The 17,819-nt window shown below is 31.5% G+C and overlaps 2 protein-coding genes across 3 annotated transcripts in view; one reads left to right on the forward strand and one right to left on the reverse strand.

Moving 5' to 3' along the window:
• Nucleotides 1–7,045: 7,045 nt before the first annotated feature.
• Nab2 (Nuclear polyadenosine RNA-binding 2) lies at nt 7,046–10,414 on the reverse strand. Its single transcript, XM_035376312.2, has one exon. The coding sequence runs from the start codon at nt 10,324–10,326 to the stop codon at nt 8,644–8,646; it is 1,683 nt and encodes a 560-aa protein (XP_035232203.2). The 5' UTR covers nt 10,327–10,414; the 3' UTR covers nt 7,046–8,643.
• Nucleotides 10,415–10,795: 381 nt separating this feature from the next.
• LOC118203991 (galactose-1-phosphate uridylyltransferase-like) overlaps nt 10,796–17,819 on the forward strand; it is an 85,715-nt gene continuing 78,691 nt past the window's right edge. For both annotated transcript variants that reach the window (XM_085815667.1, XM_085815668.1), the window contains exon 1: nt 10,796–10,953. In XM_085815667.1, coding sequence (XP_085671793.1) covers nt 10,932–10,953 — 22 coding nt within the window. In that variant the 5' untranslated portion in view covers nt 10,796–10,931. The remainder of the gene's footprint in view (nt 10,954–17,819) is intronic.

Raw genomic sequence — 17,819 nt, forward strand, 5'->3', positions numbered from 1 at the left:
CAAATCTTTAGAATTAAATTGTTGTATACATTCGACAGTCAAGTAGTAATAAAGTCATTTTCCCCTCATGCCAGAAAAAAGTAACGTATACGCAGATATGAGATCTGTATGACTGCAGGACAATTTCAAAAATTATTTTAGAAAAAACTAATGGTACAGTTTAATAAAAATTTAGGAATACTTACATTTTATGTCCACTTGAAAGTAGAAAAGGAGAAGGACAAATATATAACTTATAAACAGTTTCACAGTTCTAAAATATTGGCGGGGTCATATAGACATCACCTCTGTGGTTAAGGTTTAAAAGATCTGAGAAAGGAAAAATCAGTCAGTCGTTGATGCAAATGTAAATTTTGGATGTGGCTGAGTGTGCTTAATTTTAAAGTTAAAATAGGCTCAGGATTTCTCTGTTGGTTTGATTAGAAGATTACACATGTAATTCAGATATTGTTTTATTTGTGTGAATGAAAGTTATTAGTTATACTGAAGTAGTTAGTTGTAATGAAAAATTGCACTCGTAAAATTATGAGTTTACATATTTCTGTAAAATTTTTTTTGGATGGCCTCCTTCCACATGGCTGGAATTTAACATGCACAAAATTCTGGCAAAACAAAAGATTCTGATGTAGTTTTAAGCAAGCGTTTTCAATTATCATTCAGTTTGCCACTTGTGCTGTGTACCATTTAATGTCTATGAGGTGTCAACAACAAAAACATACAAAAATTGCAAATTTATACAAAAAAGAATATTATATAAATATTAAAAATAAACTTCCAAAAAAAATCTATATTTACCTCATAACGTAACCATGAAAATGAAACAGCAATTTAGTAATACAAATCTCAAAAATGATTCGGTAATACCTAGTAAATGCAGTGGTATTATGGAATGTTCTGATTATTTTATTTTTATTGCATTTTTGAATTTTACAAGGTAATTAAGAGATCTTTAAAGCTTCTTTTGCTTTAATATCTTTAAATATCGTAGTTTCTGCAATTGTACATTATTAATGAATGTGGCATTTTTAGGATATTTGCCATTGATATTTTATATTTTACTTTGTTCTGTCATACATACATGTTGTTGCAAGTTGGGAGTTTTTTTATATTTCTTTAAATAATAAGCAGGGGGAGCGTCTGTTCCTGGTCGCAGCATCCATGAGGCGCTGAACTGATTTTACAAATGTCTAGAAATAAAATGTTTTCCACGCTTGGGAAACAAGATGGGCACAAGATCTTCAGTTGTCCAATCTTCAGCTGTAACACTGAAAACCCTAGCTAGAGTTCTGATAATAAACTCAGATAAGCAGGATGAAAGGAAAAATTTATGGAAAATGGGCACAGTAATGGCTGGAAATAGCTGAAAAAAGTTGTGGATAGGTAGCAGTTCCTACTTAGCACACAAAATAAATCATAAAGTTCCTCAAATCATTCTTGGGGTAAACTCTAACTTATAGTTCAGCTAACTTCTTGGTCTCACAGCTAATTCATAGCTGAACTCTTTAGCTCTCCAACCTATACTTGTACCTTACACCAGTGGGTCAGGAAACTTCTAAAAATTTGGTTGTAAGGCTTCGAAAAGGTGTTTTCATGGATCTTCCAGATTGTTGCTAAGGCTCCTTAGAAACTAAAATTACTTATATCTCACTTTCAAATTGAACTTTTTTCACAATTTCAAAGTTTTTGAACTCTGAATTAAAAAATCTCTAATTCTATGCAACAAATAAGCACCTAAATGTAAGACGTGGCCCCAAAGTGTATTAACCTTTAGAGGCCGGGGCTTTGGTAGCAGTAAAAATTACCAAAGGACGGGGAATCTTGCACCGAATGCATTCCTCCCCTTTAAGAAATCACCTCCTATTTGCAACAAAGATTCTTGTGTTTAGTTTAATGGATTCTCAGATAGGTGCATCTATGTTGCAAAAGGAAGACCTTTGAAAGAGATAAGTGGTTAAAACCCTAAGGATGTCAAATTTGACATTTCACCCCACTTTTTAGCCTGGAAAATGAGGAAAAAAGACATGGCCACTAAAGTGGACAACCCTGTCTTTTCAAAGAGTGAACTCTATGGCCACTATAATGGCCATCCCGTCTTCAAAAGGTTAAATGAAAACTAAACCATAAAATTACCATTCTAAAAGCAAAAATAGAATAAAAAAGGATTAAAATAGTTACATTATTGCCTATTTTTTAAGGACTGGATTTCAAATATCAGGATTAACTAATTCTAATTACAGTCAAAAGTCGTTAATACGGACTCGTTGGGACTTCGGCGATTCCAGATTATCGATTTTTCTGGATTATAAATCATGAATTTAAATCTGGTAAGATGGCATGCAGAAATTATAAAATAAAAAATTTGAAACCATAATTTATGAAATAAAGAACAATTATGATTTAAAGGGTATCAAAATTTACAAAAAGAAAAAGCTTAATATTTATTTGTTTACTTTATTAAACATTTCTTTCAATGTAAATTGTTTAAGTTGCTTCGTTTCATGTGATAATACATTCTCTTTAATTCTATAAACAGACATAATTTCTTGTTCAGTTACAAAGTTCCACTGTTCAAGTCAATTGCTCTGTCGAGAATACCGACTAATTTGTCATTCGAAATTTTTTTGTTTTCAATAACCTCTGCCACTTTCTTTGCTATCGGAAGCGAATTATAATGAAGAGGAATTTGATTTAAATCATATCACAGACGGAGTTCATCGAGATGAAATACTACATTTAGTAAGGAATTATAAGCCAAATAAAATAAAAACGGTATTTATGTATTAACGCTACCAGGCCAAAATTCACATAAAACGCCAAATTTGGCGACCCTACTTACGGCAACCCTACGTGTGTGGAAATAGACGAAAGTTTATTTGTAAAAAGAAAAAATAACACTGGGCGTGTACTACCACAGCAATGGGTTTTCGGCGGAATTTGCCGAGAAAAGAAAGAGTCTTTTTTGGTTACTGAACCTACAGAAGCGCCGTTACCCTCATGGAAAAAATTTGCGAAAATATCAACGAAGGAAGCATCATTTATTTGAATTGCTGGAAAGGATACAATAAAAGTGAGTTCGAAAATGCTGGATTTCTGCATGGAACTGTTAATCACAAATATAACTTTGTGGATCCCAACACACACAACATGTAGAGCGCATGTGGGGCTCAGCCAAATGGCGCAACAAAAAACAGAGAGGAACAGCCCGTCATCATCTTGACTCATACCTTATCGAATTTATATGGCGCCAAGCTGAAGCTGTTAATGGCAAAGACAGTTTTCAATCAGTGCTAAAAGGCAATAGCCAAAAGATTTCCGCCGAAAAAATAATTCCGCAACTTATTCAAATTCGAAACCGGAAGGGTTTAATTGCTATTTTATATTTTAAAACAAAATAATATAAAAAACTGTATTAAAAATTATCTGTAATTAATAAATGTACATTTTCTTTCTATTCATACTTTTTTAATCAAACTTACAAATCACACCAACCTGGTTGTGATAATACATAAGTACCATAAAAATATCTACCCTGAAGATAAGAATAGTGCTGACAGATCAACTTCCAATTCATTGTGCGCCGTGGCGTTAAAGATAAACAAAGTTTAGATAAACAAAGGATATGCCTTTATATGTAAAGGATCCATTTTTTGCAGCAATTCCACTGTTTGTTTAATGGACTTCAAAACATACTTTCGCTTTGTAGATCCTTTACATATTAGTAAATATATATCAGAAATTCTATATGACATAATCGAAAGTTCAAGCTTACTTTTATAAAATTGCTCTAACAGTCTGCAAAAAATAGCCGGATCTAATTCGAAGATTAAGGGACAACGCAATCTGCAACTTTAACTGAAGCAGATAATTTTAGATTAGCTTATACCATCCGTTATACATTAAATACGCATTCATAAACGTATTTTGCGCACGCGCATATTCGCAGCCGTCAACGCGGCGCATGCACAGAAAATTTCTAGGTTTGAGGTCCGGATTATGGGTGTCCGAATTAACGAATTTTGACTGTACTGGAAATGTAAAGTCTCTTTTAGATTTTAGACGCAAGAATGCATTATTCCTTTTGCAAACTCCTACGGAGAGGGTAGAAACAGGTCAGCAACAGGAAGACCCAGTAAATTCAGCATTCAAAAACCATTGCATGGAGATGTTATACATTTTATCGTAAAATCCGTTGATAACAAAAGACTTTGTTGTAAAGAGTACCATAGCCAGACTGTTTACACATGTAAAGTATGTAATGTAGCTTTACATCATGATTGTAATCAAGCTTTTCATGCTTGAATCTTTCAATTGAAATAATCTGTATTTGTAAAAGAAACAATGTATATTTTAAAATTAAATTAATTACAAGTGATTTCTAGATTTATAAAACGTTATACAGCTAAAAAGTAATCCTGCGCTCCACTCAAAAAAAACATCACACGAGTACAATCCTATTCACTAAAAGTGCGTAGTCTTATTCCGCTGACGTTGCGCGAACGCAACACTCGCGTTTTCCACAGGTAAGAGAATTTTTTAAATTTTCAATGTAAATTTATGTTATAAATACTTAATTTAATATTTGTTATTATTTTCATGAGAAAAGAAACATTCCTTATAGTTTTGGCAGTTAATGGGTTATATCAAATTCCTCGTCATTATAAATATCACAAATACACATCAAATAGTTTTCTGGTTGCAATTTTCTAATTTCGACTATGCGTAATGTATGCTTTACGCATGCGCGCGTTGAAAGAAATGTTTAATAAAGTAAATAAATAAATATCAAGCCTTTTTTTTTTAAGTAAATTTGATACCCTTTAGATCATAATTGGTCTTTATTTCATAAATTACGGTTTTAAATTTTTAATTTTATAATTTCTGCATGCCACCTCACCAGATTTAAATTGATGATCTATAATCCGGAATCGCCGAAGTCCCGACGAGTCTGGATTAAAGGGTTGATCTTTACATTATAGTAACTTGGCGTTTTTTTGGCGACCAACTCTCCTACAGCAACCCTCTATTTTTTTTTCCCGCCGCCATTTTGTCTTCACGAAGTAAAGACATGTTTCTTTTCTTTTTATCTACTGAACACTTCTTCCAACAATCTACTAGCCGAATTACACTTATGCTAGAAATTTTATCTAACAAAACTGCTTAATCATGATAAATATTCACTGCAAAATTGGGAAAAAGTGCACAATACCATACTCCTTACGCGTTTTTCAAAATAACTCATACACATAAACCATGTACACGCCGACTTATTTTTACTTAAAAAAACATCCCAAAATTGCACAAAAATAGCATTGCGCACACTCTTCACTATATCCATGTACACTGCTTTTTTCTCATAAATTAGAAAAATTTCACGAAAATACATGACAATTTTCTCAATCTTTAAACCCGGTAAAAAGAACATATATGAAATTACCTGATCGCGAAAAAGTATTTACCCTTTCCAAATATGAACATTTCCACATATAAAATAAAATATCCAAAAACTTTTACCTCTAAATCATCTATTACATTATACACGTCACCAACGAATTCATACCGCAACCATTACAAATACTTAGTATCAAATATTTAAATTATTTCCATGCACGTTTACTTCAACTTAAATGTATACCAAATTCCTACAAACATAAAATTCACAAAATAACTATCATTTAATTAAAATATCACTAAACCATGTACACGCTGACTTATTTTTACTTAAAAAAACATCCCAGAATTGCACAAAAATGGCATTGCGCACACTCTTCACTATATCCATGTACACTGCTTTTTTCTCATAAATTAGAAAAATTTCACGAAAATACATGACAATTTTCTCAATCTTTAAACCCGGTAAAAAGAACATATATGAAATTACCTGATCGCGAAAAAGTAATGAACATTTCCACATATAAAATAAATAAAATATCCAAAAACTTTTACCTCTAAATCATCTATTACATTATACACGTCACCAACGAATTCATACCGCAACCATTACAAATACTTAGTGTCAGGTATTTAAATTATTTCCATGCACGTTTACTTCAACTAAAACGTATACCAAATTCCTACTAACATAAAATTCACAAAATAACTATCATTTAATTAAAATATAACTAAATTCAAAAACACTACTTAAAATATAAATGAGCACATACATTAAATTAATACATACATAAATACCCATTTCGAATTCACTTTAGTTACGGCCATGGGATCCAAAAATTAACCAACACTGTTTCACACAACACAGAATAAAGCCAAATACAAAATTTCCAGATTTTTTCCCGATTTCCCCCCTTTTCCGATTAAAGAACCGTAATTCATCCATTAATATCACATGACATATCCCATGATCTCTCAATTCCCTCACACAAAATAATGCATAATCGGAACTGAGTACTGCTCACATTATTACCAAAGTGCCAGGTAGTAACCTTTATCGCCTCCAAAATGTCGCCAAACTACCAGTTACCATATTGTAAAGATCAACCAATTAAAGACTTTGTACTGTATATCACATTTCATGTATAGAAATACCTATTTACTTTTTTCATTATTTTGTGAAATGCAATCCATAATTAGTTTATGGTTTTCAAAAACAGATTAGACTAATTGAAAATGTTTTTTAATTTAAAAAGTAACTTTTCTAATTTATTGTAGCTATTGAAACATATCAATCAATATATGCTTAATTTGAATGGTTATATTCTTTGTTTAACAACTGAATGGCAAGACCACTTCATAGTTATTTTCAAATTTCATATACTTTGTAAAAACATTTCCATAGTTAATTACGTTATAAGTGATATTGATATGTTTTCATAGTTACTATTTTAGGAAGAATATTTGCTGAATGTGAATACTTTCAGGAAATATTCTTCCTAAAATAGTTTTAAACCAAATAGATACACTTCAGGATTGTTTATTTATATAAGCATAGTTAAAAAAACTGCCTCAGCTAAAGGTTACATTTCTCGATAGCAAGAAATAACTGCATTACCAAATATACACTAAATTATTAAAAAAATTCTCTACAAACTTAGAAATAACAAACATTTATTTGTGCAATATATACAATATATATTTTTGTTAAAATGCATATATAAGAATATATATGCAGTATTCATTCATGTTAAAACAAACTTAAAACTTGTCTTTTGTGAAATTGATTATCACACATTATGAATATTGTTGTACTTTTGTGTTAAAGTGGTCACCGTACTTAATTGCCCAATTAGCAAATTTAATTGTCTAATCCATAATAAGCTGCTTTCAAATGTTGCCATAGACTTTTGCTTTAATGAAGAAGTACTCATCTTTTCAAAAGCAAAAGAATCTAAATTCATTTTGTCCATTGAATGTCCAATAAATATCGTTAGTTTATCTTTTCGGTTAGAGTTGACTTTAGGGTACCCCTTGTATTATAGAGAAATTGCTGTTTCATTTCTCGCCAAATTGTTTTCATTTACCGCCAAGTTGTTGTCTCATTTACGACAACCTAAGTAGTTGAATGCTATGGAAACCCTATTATGACGTAATTGGTTGCGGTGAATTTGAACCATGGGGAAAAATTTGGAAAGTGTACGTCGAATTTTGGGTAAGGGCTTATGTGTGATGGATTAGTACATTGTTATTTTGTGGTTTACACGGTGAATTGGCTGAATGTGGTAACATTAATTTGAAGTTTCTGTAGGGTTTGGAACGAAAGGAAAAAAAAGCATTAATTGACCTGGTGTGTAAAGGAATGTTTACTTAGTAGCCATTATTAAGTGTCTTGGTTGAAGGAAGGAAATGCGTATGGTTAAACATCAGATATTTTCGAATGGAGGATACTTTTTACTCTTATTTTTGTGAATTTATGTGGCAACACCAGTATACAGATTCTAGTTGAGATAATTTTAGGAAGCATTTGGATGCTGTTAAGGAATTTTGTTTGACTGAAGACGCATAAATTTGTAAATAAGGTAAGTGGATATTTCCTTTGTGTAGTGCTAGGATGAATTTCCTTTTTTATGTTATTTCATTGTTTGATTTAAAATGTAGTTTATTCAGATAATTTTTTTTTTTTTTTGTTGTTGGCTCCTCCTTTGACTTTTTAAGTGAAAATAGTTTGATGTGTACATGGGCAAAGAGTCAAGAAAGTGTCTTGTTATTTTGGCTTTGTGTAGCAGCGATATTTGGTGCAAAAATCAATGCTACGCAAGCCAAAATAATAAGTCAAATAATTGCACAAATTCGGTATTCATGTACCACCAAAAATTGCCAAGGGGTACCCTTAAATATTTTCTAAAATAGTTTGATCCTGAATTGAGATAGATTGAATACAGATACAATTCCTCCCCCCCCCCAAGAAATCAAAATATTCAGTTTTCTAATTTATGAAGAACTTTTCAACTTATTTTATAATATAAAATATTTGAAAATGCAATAAATACTCTATAAACCAATCGTTATAACTTCAATTATATAAAATGTGCATTTTGCAATTAAAAAGATTGTATTATTTGATCAAGTAATAAATACATACATATAATTCAGAAACCATATTTGTAATTCATATGAAACACTGCATAACTAACTGCATGTTACTAAATAATAAACTAAATGAAACAAGATATGAAGGGCTTCAAAAGTTTATTAAATATTTGCTTGCCATTTCATCTGATTACGTGAAGGTACATTAACATGAGTGTAAGGGCACTGTGGAGACCTACATAAAGTACCAAAACGACATAATTTTGGATGAATAAATGGACATTTTTTTGCTGTACATCTTGGATAAAATTTGCACACTGTTTTGATACTTCGATTCTTCACAGGCCTAATAATGGGAATTACAGCAAGTGGTAGTTTGCGCTTGCTTACATGAGTATATGGGCAATCCTTCCTACTACACAAAGCATCAAATTTACAGTTTGGATGAATATACATACATTTATCACCAAATTTACAATTAGGGAAGCATTTGCACGGTAAAGTTGGATGATGATATGTACATTGATCACTATTTTTACAAGCAGGCCAGAATTTGCACCTCTCATTCAATTTTTGCTTTTTGGGAGGTATAAGGTCAGTCAGTTCTTTCTCTTGAATAATTTCATTTTCTTCCTCCTCTTCTGAGCTACAAATTTCGTGTCTTTTCCTTTTGAGAGATTTTAAATTTACACCATCTAAAGTTACAATAAAATGAGGTGACTTAGAGCTTTGTTCCTCCTCATCATTGCGTACAGAATAATCATTTGATGAAATAACCTCCATGTTATCAAAACAAGACTCAGAAGAAATATCATTTGCTTCTTTTAAATGAATTGTACGATTACATGATGGCTGTAATGCACCAAAGTTATCATCCATTACAATGTCCAAAGATGAAAAATTACTATCATCATCAAAATCTATATATTTGGAATTTTTTGCACAGACTTTTGATTTTAAAATACTGCCATCAAAAGTAACATTAAAAATATCATGGGAATCAGAACTTACAGTTTCTTCCTTTTGTTTAGAAGCCAAAACTTTTATAGGAGTAGGCTTATAGTAATCATTCAGACTTTTACCATCTAACACCGATTTTGTAGCATCATCCACAGCTCTTAACAATAATTTATTTGCCTGAAGAGCAGCACTACCACCATATTTTCTCTGAGTAACACACACTACACTAGGCATGCTTCCAACATAGTCTGGTTTGGTTGGGTCATACTCATCCGTAGAATCAACTTCACTTCTTTTCTTAATAGGTGCTACTGAAGAATAAGGAGATATTATAGCAGTAGGTTGCAGAGGGTGAACTTTCGCAGCTTTTTTTTCTACCGGGTTTAAAGATTCAATCACCTTTTCTTTCGTTTTAAGATGTACGGGAAGTAGATCTTTCGCTTTAGAAGGTGCTTCAGAAACTTTCATCGACTTCGACTGATCTTGCCTAGCTGAAGAATGACTAATAAGACTTTCATTCGTATCTTCTTGGCAAAGAAAATCGCCTTCTTGTTCGGCAGGATCATAATCTAATACATCTGCGTCTTCATCCACATATTTTGTATTAGAATCTTCTTCATGCCTTTTGCTCCCGGAAACAGAATTTCCTTTAGATCCAGACTTAAAACTATTTAGCAAGTCCCACAGCCAATTAGTGAAATCTACAGTATCACTGCCAAGAAAAAGAGACAAATCTTTTTCAATATGAGCTTTGCTACGTTTGTTAGCAACTAGAATCATTATATACTCTGGAAGTTCATCATCAACGAAAGCATTTATTTCAGTCAGTTTTTTCTTTATCGCAGATCTGATTTTATCAGTTAATTCACTCTGACTTTTATCCATGATAATACAATCAAATTCAACTAAACATCAACATAAGCAAGGAAAATTTTTTCATTTTCAAGTCCAAACAATTTACAATACAATCACTGTTGCCAGATGCAGAAGTAATAAATAATGATTATTGTCACATACATTTAAAACACTTTCTCCAAACAAAAACCATGCTTTTTGCGTAATAAAAAAACATGCTTCTGGCATAATAATTTGCACACAAACTTTCTTTTTACATCTTTTAGTTTGCTCCAAAGGTAGTAAACTTGCGCACTACATTAGACACTTTTCTACGTTCATTTCATTAGCCATTTTCTACGTAGAAACAAATAAATATACTGGATACTATACAATTAAGATCGCTCATCAAGAGAACTTTATCCCAAGCATAAAATGAAATTTATCAAAATCTAGATGATCACAGTATTAAAAATCTAAATACAAATTTGCGAGTGGCAACAATAGAATTATTTACAAAACGAAGCTTTAAAGCATGTGACTCAACTGATTATGTTCATTGTTTTGGTTAGAGGATATTAAGTGATTGCAAATCCGTCTTTTCTTTGTAACAAAAATTAAACTTTTTTAAACAGCATATCTTTAAAAAGCTGGTAATGGGAACTTTTATCCCTGAAGGTGAATTATATATATTTAGATATTATGGATTACTATAAGAAGAATGAATTTAAAATATTTTCTTAATCACACTTGGATAAGAAATTTAAAATTATAAAAATAGTCCTCAAAATTTAGTTATAATCAAATTTTCCATTAAAACTAAATAAATGTGTTAGCATTCTTGTAATTTACCAATTTTCTACTGAAGCAACGAGCTTAGTGGTTAATAACTTGTAATTATCTTTCCATTTTGTTTGTCTGAGAACTTGTGTGGTAATGTAAAAGTGAAACGTTAAACACAGTCTTTTGGCAGGATTTAAAATTTTGGTATAAATTAACCTTCTAAAATATATATAGTAACTAGATTTTCAGAACAAATATCATATTGTAGCTATTAAATGAAACGTAGAAATCCTTTACACAAATTTTAATTAAATTTTTTTTTCAAGTAGGGTGCAAGTCAAACTGAAGTTTTTTAGACCTTAAAATTTTTATGCTATTCAGGAACTACCTTTTATTTCTCTGTGATGATTATGATATGTGGAGTTAGTCTTGTAATTATATGTGGTTAAAAACATATTTTTTGTATTTATGCTGTTAGTTTGTTATTCTTCAATGCACTGTTATTCTTTATTATTATATCAACCGCATCATTTTAAGTTATGAGAAGAAATATTGTCCTTTCATTGAATATGTAAGTAAAAATTTAGCATATAAAAGCATTTGTGCATTTAAAAAAAAATAATTAAGTGTAATTATTTGCATAATGTTATATTTTAACCTGTAGGAAATCAAATACAAAGAAATGTTTAATCTCTTATGGAAGAAAAGTATTTAGGAAGTGTAATTATAGGATTTTCTGAGTGTTGAAATCTGCCAATATGGCTTTTATTCAGATATCAGTTCATCCATCTGTAAACTCTGTTAGTGAAATTTTCATTATAATTAAGCCTATAAACTGAACTCATGTTTATCTTATCTTTATCTCAATAGCATCTATCATAACAGCTTTTTTCTTAATTAACATATTCACGAGTATTTCACATAACCTTCTCGACCTTAACTTCTTCAAAGAACCTCAGTAAAAAAATTCTCGTAGCTTATTTGTTCAAATAACCCCTTTAATTATTATCCTCTTTAAAACCAAAACAATAAATAACACTAAATAATCTTCCACAGTTTTAGAAAAAAGTGCATTTTATAAAAATCAGTGAAATTAGCTATTTGGATGGATAAGAGAAAATAATTTTTGTCTGTTCTCTTTTAGTACTAGAATGTTAAGCATATAAAGTACTAGAATGTTAATATATAAGAATTACTGTGTTTAATGAAAAGTAGAATATGTTGCTTATAGAATATTCGTTGCAAATAGTTATAATATGACTATTTGTAGTTCCTGTCAATTGAATATGTCATCATACTTAAAAAAATGTAGATACTGTGGAAAATGGGGAAAAAATCATTTATAATCATGGAGGTAGGAAGTTAACTGGAGTGGCCCTAAACCGGTTTTGTCATACCCTGCTTTGAAGCACTGGCGATCTCTTCTTTGGTGACGAAAACATTGGGTAATTTACCATTGAGTTCAATGGGTTTTGACACGATCGGATGTAAATATTTTGTAATTACGTCGTAAATATGCATATAAATGTATATATTTTCTTTTTCTACAATACCTCAGAGGCCTAAGTATATGAAAAGAATACTTTTTAAACAACATTTCATTCTGAATGGAATTAAATGCTATACTTTTCAAAGAACAGTTTGCTCAGAGTGGTTTAATTTGAAATATTTTCACAAGTTTTCGTTAACTACATTAGAAAACAAAATTTAAGGTAATTCGATTTGATTCGGTTAAGGATTACAAAAATTAAGATCAAAGTTTATTGTATTATTAAAATGATGCATTATTTCTTTTCTATTTATAGAGCTTCTTCCTAAAATACTTTCCCAAATATGACTTGATTTTTTAGCTTCTGAGGCATCTTTTAAATTGAAAACTATAAGTCAATTTACAATTAATGCTCTATTTGGTCCATTTCAAATTAGAGCACCTTTTAATTTAATAGCGAAATACTTTAAACAGTACTTAACATTTTCTGAATATTTCTGAAAGGGAATAAAATAAGGATTATTTTTTAAATATTATTTAAATCTTGTAAGTCACTTATGTAAGGGGAATATATGACTGATAAGGGAAATAATCCTTTTAATTATACTTGTTAGATTTTTTTACCCTTAATTTTAACAATACATATTCCAAAACTCTTCTTTATTACTTTCTTAAGTACGGAACTCATAGAAAATGCTTAACAATATCTTTTAACAGATTGCTTTCCAGTACGAATAATTCTTGCTTAAATAGTTTTATAATGTATTTGTGAACAGGATGTCAATTTATGTTTACAATTCAATGTTAAGGTTATTATATATTTAGATAATATTTATAATCATTATAAATTTAGATGCATTTAATAATTAGATTTCTTCATGGTTATTTATGAATGAATAAATCCTTCATTTCAAATACATTTATAAATAATTAAATAATTATTTACGTATTTTGTTAAAATCAGATACATGCATTTTGGAAGCACATGCATAAATACCCATACATGTTTCATATTTTTCATTTCCGGCATGTGGAAATCTTTAATTTTTTTGCATTCACTATATTTTTCGAGTAAAGTAATTTACACTAATTTTAAAAGGTATGTGTTACAATAATATGTGGATGTGAAAAAAATTAATTTTATTTAAAACATTTTGGCGTTTGGAACATAAAATAAAAGTAGCGAATACTGTATTAAGGGTATCGAAAAATGTACATAATTTTAAAGGTTCAGTGAGGTATTTTTCATTCTTTAAGCATAACTTTTTTGCTAAAATCTATATTTTTGTAGTTCAACAGCTTAGAATTTTATAAAACAAATTGATAATCAAAATCGCTGTTGTTAATTATCGAAAAATAACCAAGATGTGATTTTTGCGTGTCTCTAAACTATACAAATTGCTATTGTCCATCATACTAGGAATGTTTCTTTTATGCGGAAGTGTCCCGTTTCTCGATTTGTATAGAACTATCGTGTGTCAAAATACTATCAGAGCGCGCTGTCAAGCGAGCTTCTGAATGTAAACAAAAAAACACCCCATCTGGTGACCGAAGCTTTGAAGCAGTACTTCACTTCTAGTACCGGTTTGACCACTCCTTCCTTTCTTACATCCATGTTTATAATAGACCAAGCATCTTGGTAATTCAATTTCTTTCTCTCCAGAAGTATCCATATTCTTGTCTCCTATAGTAGTATGCTATAGAAATATTTAATGATTAGCCTCATATTAAAAGAAGAGCTCTCTGTAAGCATCAATATGTTTCCCCCCCCCCCCCCGTTTTAAATGATCAAGTCTTGTACATTCTTCTTGTACTCACCCTTCAGAACTTTAGCTTGTCATGAATAATGTGATTGACTGGTCTTGCATTTTTGTCCAATAATGATGCAAAAATCACCACTACACAAAGCCAAAATAACAAGACAAAGAATTGCACAAACTTGTTATCCATGTGCACATCGATTATTTTCACTTGAAAAAAATCCAGAATTGCACAAAAATGGCATTGTGCACTCCCTTGACTTTATCCATGTACACATTGACCTGTTTTCATTTTAGAAAAAAAAAAAAAAAAAAAAAAAAAAATCGTAGGATTGCACAAACTAGGCTTTGCACATTCCTTGACTTTGTCCATGTACACATCGAACTATATTCACTTAAAAAGTCAAAGGAGGAGCCAACAAAAAAATATATAATCTCAATAAACTACATTTTAAACAATGAAATTACATAAAAAAGGAAATTCATCTTTGCACTATGCAAAGGACATAGCCACTTACCTTATTTACGAATTAACACGCCTTCAGTCAAACAAAAGTCCTTAACAGCATCCAAAAACTTCCTAAAATTATCTGAACTAGAATCTGTATACTGGCGTCGCTACATAAATTCACAAAAGAAGAGTAAAAAATATCCTCTGTAGCGACGTTCGACCATAGGCATTTCCTTCGTACAAACAGGACACCTAATAATGGCTACTAAATAAACTTTTATTTATTTACGCACCAGTCTAGTAATGCTCTTTTCCCCTTTCTTTCCAAGTCGTACAGGAACTTCATATTAATCTTACCACATTCAGCGATTTTACCATCTAAACCACAAAACAAGCAATATACTTCCTAACCAACACACACCACAAGCCCATATGAATTTACCGCAATCATGCAACCGATTACATCATAATAGGATAACATTCAACTACTCAGGCTATCATAAATGAAACAACAACTCCACGATAATACGAGGGGTACCTCTCTCTCTACTCTAACCACATTTTCTTTTGCAGATTGGGTACAACTCTGATATACGCCCTAATTTCACCAAATGTGGCGATATGTGTTCTGCACTGGTTTTTGGCGCAATTGCGTGTTGTATGGCAACCCTGTTGACGTTGAAAAATCTTTCGCTGGAGTTCGCTGGTTCGCGTCATGCTCTGTGTCTGAGAAGCTAGGGGGGAAAGATAAAATGGTGGAAGTTGTTGAATTGAAGTTCGGCAAAAGGAAATATCGTCGTGGCCATCCAACTGAGGGGCAGTGGGTATTTGGAGACGTGGAAAGAGGGTCTGGGAGATTATTTTTAGTGGCTGTGTATGATAGAAGTAGGGATTTGTGATTATTTGTTATTTTATTTATTTGTGAACCATAGTATGAATTTTCTGGATAGTGTGTCTGGCTGTCATATAAATACGATAGTGATTACTTGGCGGTATGTTAAAGGCGGTTTGAAATTGGCATTTCTGTTGTTCGAAAAGTATTAATGGTAAGTGCATTTTATTTTATTCTTGTTCATATTTTGTAGAATGTTATGTTCATTGTTTTTTTAGTATGAATTTCTGTCGTTATTGTTGTTTTTTTGAATTGTTTGAAATTTATGTTAGTTATTTTGTTGATTAGTTCGTTACATCTAAATTGTGCAATTCGTAGATGTTTTTTAAAGTTGAAACAGAATGCTGTGTACATGATATTCTTTGAAATTTATTGTTGTTATGTTAATTTATTAAAGCGAGGTGTGCGTAGTTCGTAAATTCGTTCGTTGCCTAGATGGTGCCATTCGTAGATATTTTTTTAAGTTAAAACATATCGCTGTGTACATGGACTCTTGTCAAATAATTTTGGTTAGAAACTTAACGGTTTTGCTATCTAAATTTTTTGTTTTTGTTTCAGATTTTTAGCTTAAATTGTGTGTTCAAAACGTGGTTTTTGCATTCGCGAAAACCGTGTTTTTGGAGACATTTTAGGCTTAAAGTTCAAAATGTAGACAAAAAATTTAGATAGCAATATGGCAGCGTGGAGTTATTTGGCGAGAAATTTGGCACCTTGAGGGCGCATATCAGAGTAGTTCCGCAGATTGTATTATTTAGTTTAAATATGAAATTTTCTTTTGCAAATTATTTTGCTTGTTCTGAATATCCACCTGCTCAAAGTAGTATATGAGTATTCAAAAGATAAGGGTTTTTTTTTTTTTTTTTTTTTTTTTTTTTTTTTTTTTAAATAGCCGTGTGCTTTATTTAATAGCCATTAGTCTGGTGCCATTTCAAAGGCCGGAAGTAGTGGCCATTTCATTATTGAAGCAACTAATATGTCTCTTGTCTCCTATGAAGGGACCGACAGTTACAGCTATGACTTCTCCATGATTCAAACACAGGCCCACAGGGATGTTTGTGCTCCGGGGATTTTGAACTTCGATACCCGGAAATTCTGGGGATCGTCGTTCAAAAGGAAGTAGGAATAATAATGAATTATTTATTTTAATCTGGGTAATTTTGTTTGCTTGGAAAGCAGAAAATGCAAGGTCAGTGTGTGTGGTGAAAACTTTTTCTTTCTTTCTCCAAAGGCAGTGATAATGCGTGAAAAGGGGGAAAAAAACTTCTTTTTTGTTCTTTCCTTATTGCGAGTTATGACTCATTCCCCCGGTTCTCTGACATTCTCTTCTGGATTCTTTTCGGCAAGTAGGCGCGGCAGAAAAAAAAAAGGGAGAGACTTCATTCGACCAGATGTGTGATCACGTGACTCTGGGTTCAAAGGTCTTATCTTTCCTGCCGTGGCGCCAATAAGTAGAGAAGGGGGATTTTTCGCCGTATTAGCTATTTGTCATTGATCGCTTCTCAACTTTTTTTTCTCCGCTGTGTAAAATTTTCGTTTCATTTATTGATGCACGTGTAAATTTTTCATTTCGTTTATTGAAATATTTTTTTATTTATGTACGCAAGAGAATTTCACTATAAAATTTCTCGATATAAATAGTGATATTATACAATTAGAAGAAGGTGTCTGGAATGCATTTAGGTGGAATTGGATTGAACGGAGAGATGGTAATGGGGATACCATCGGCACATGGTGCAAGAAAATAATGTTGCTGGACAAGCATATTTTGTTTTTTGTAACTCACTGCTGACGTATGGTGGGGAAGGATTCAAGGCTTTCACAAATCATTCTAAAACTGTGACGCACATAAAAATATTCAAAGTGCATTAGACATTCAATGACTTTAAGTAATTATGCTAATTAAAAAAATACTGATGACTTACTGGAGACTGATGCTCGGCCATTGGATATAGTGACAAGAAAAGCACGCCAAGAGAGATTAATAACTTCGTTTATCGCCGAGAATTCTCTTTCTTTCAATGTAGCTCCCAATTTAATTGAACTCTGCAAACAGTTGAGCCGCGATCAGACGGCACTAAACTCATTGGAAATGTCCTGGACTACTGCATGTTATAAGATGAAATATGGGCTCGCAAAAACTATTAAGGAAAATATCATTAAAACTTTAAA

The sequence above is a fragment of the Stegodyphus dumicola genome, chromosome 4, assembly GCF_044657685.1.
Source record: "Stegodyphus dumicola isolate Sdum_Otavi_A_Nest chromosome 4, ASM4465768v1".
NCBI lineage: Eukaryota > Metazoa > Arthropoda > Arachnida > Araneae > Eresidae > Stegodyphus > Stegodyphus dumicola.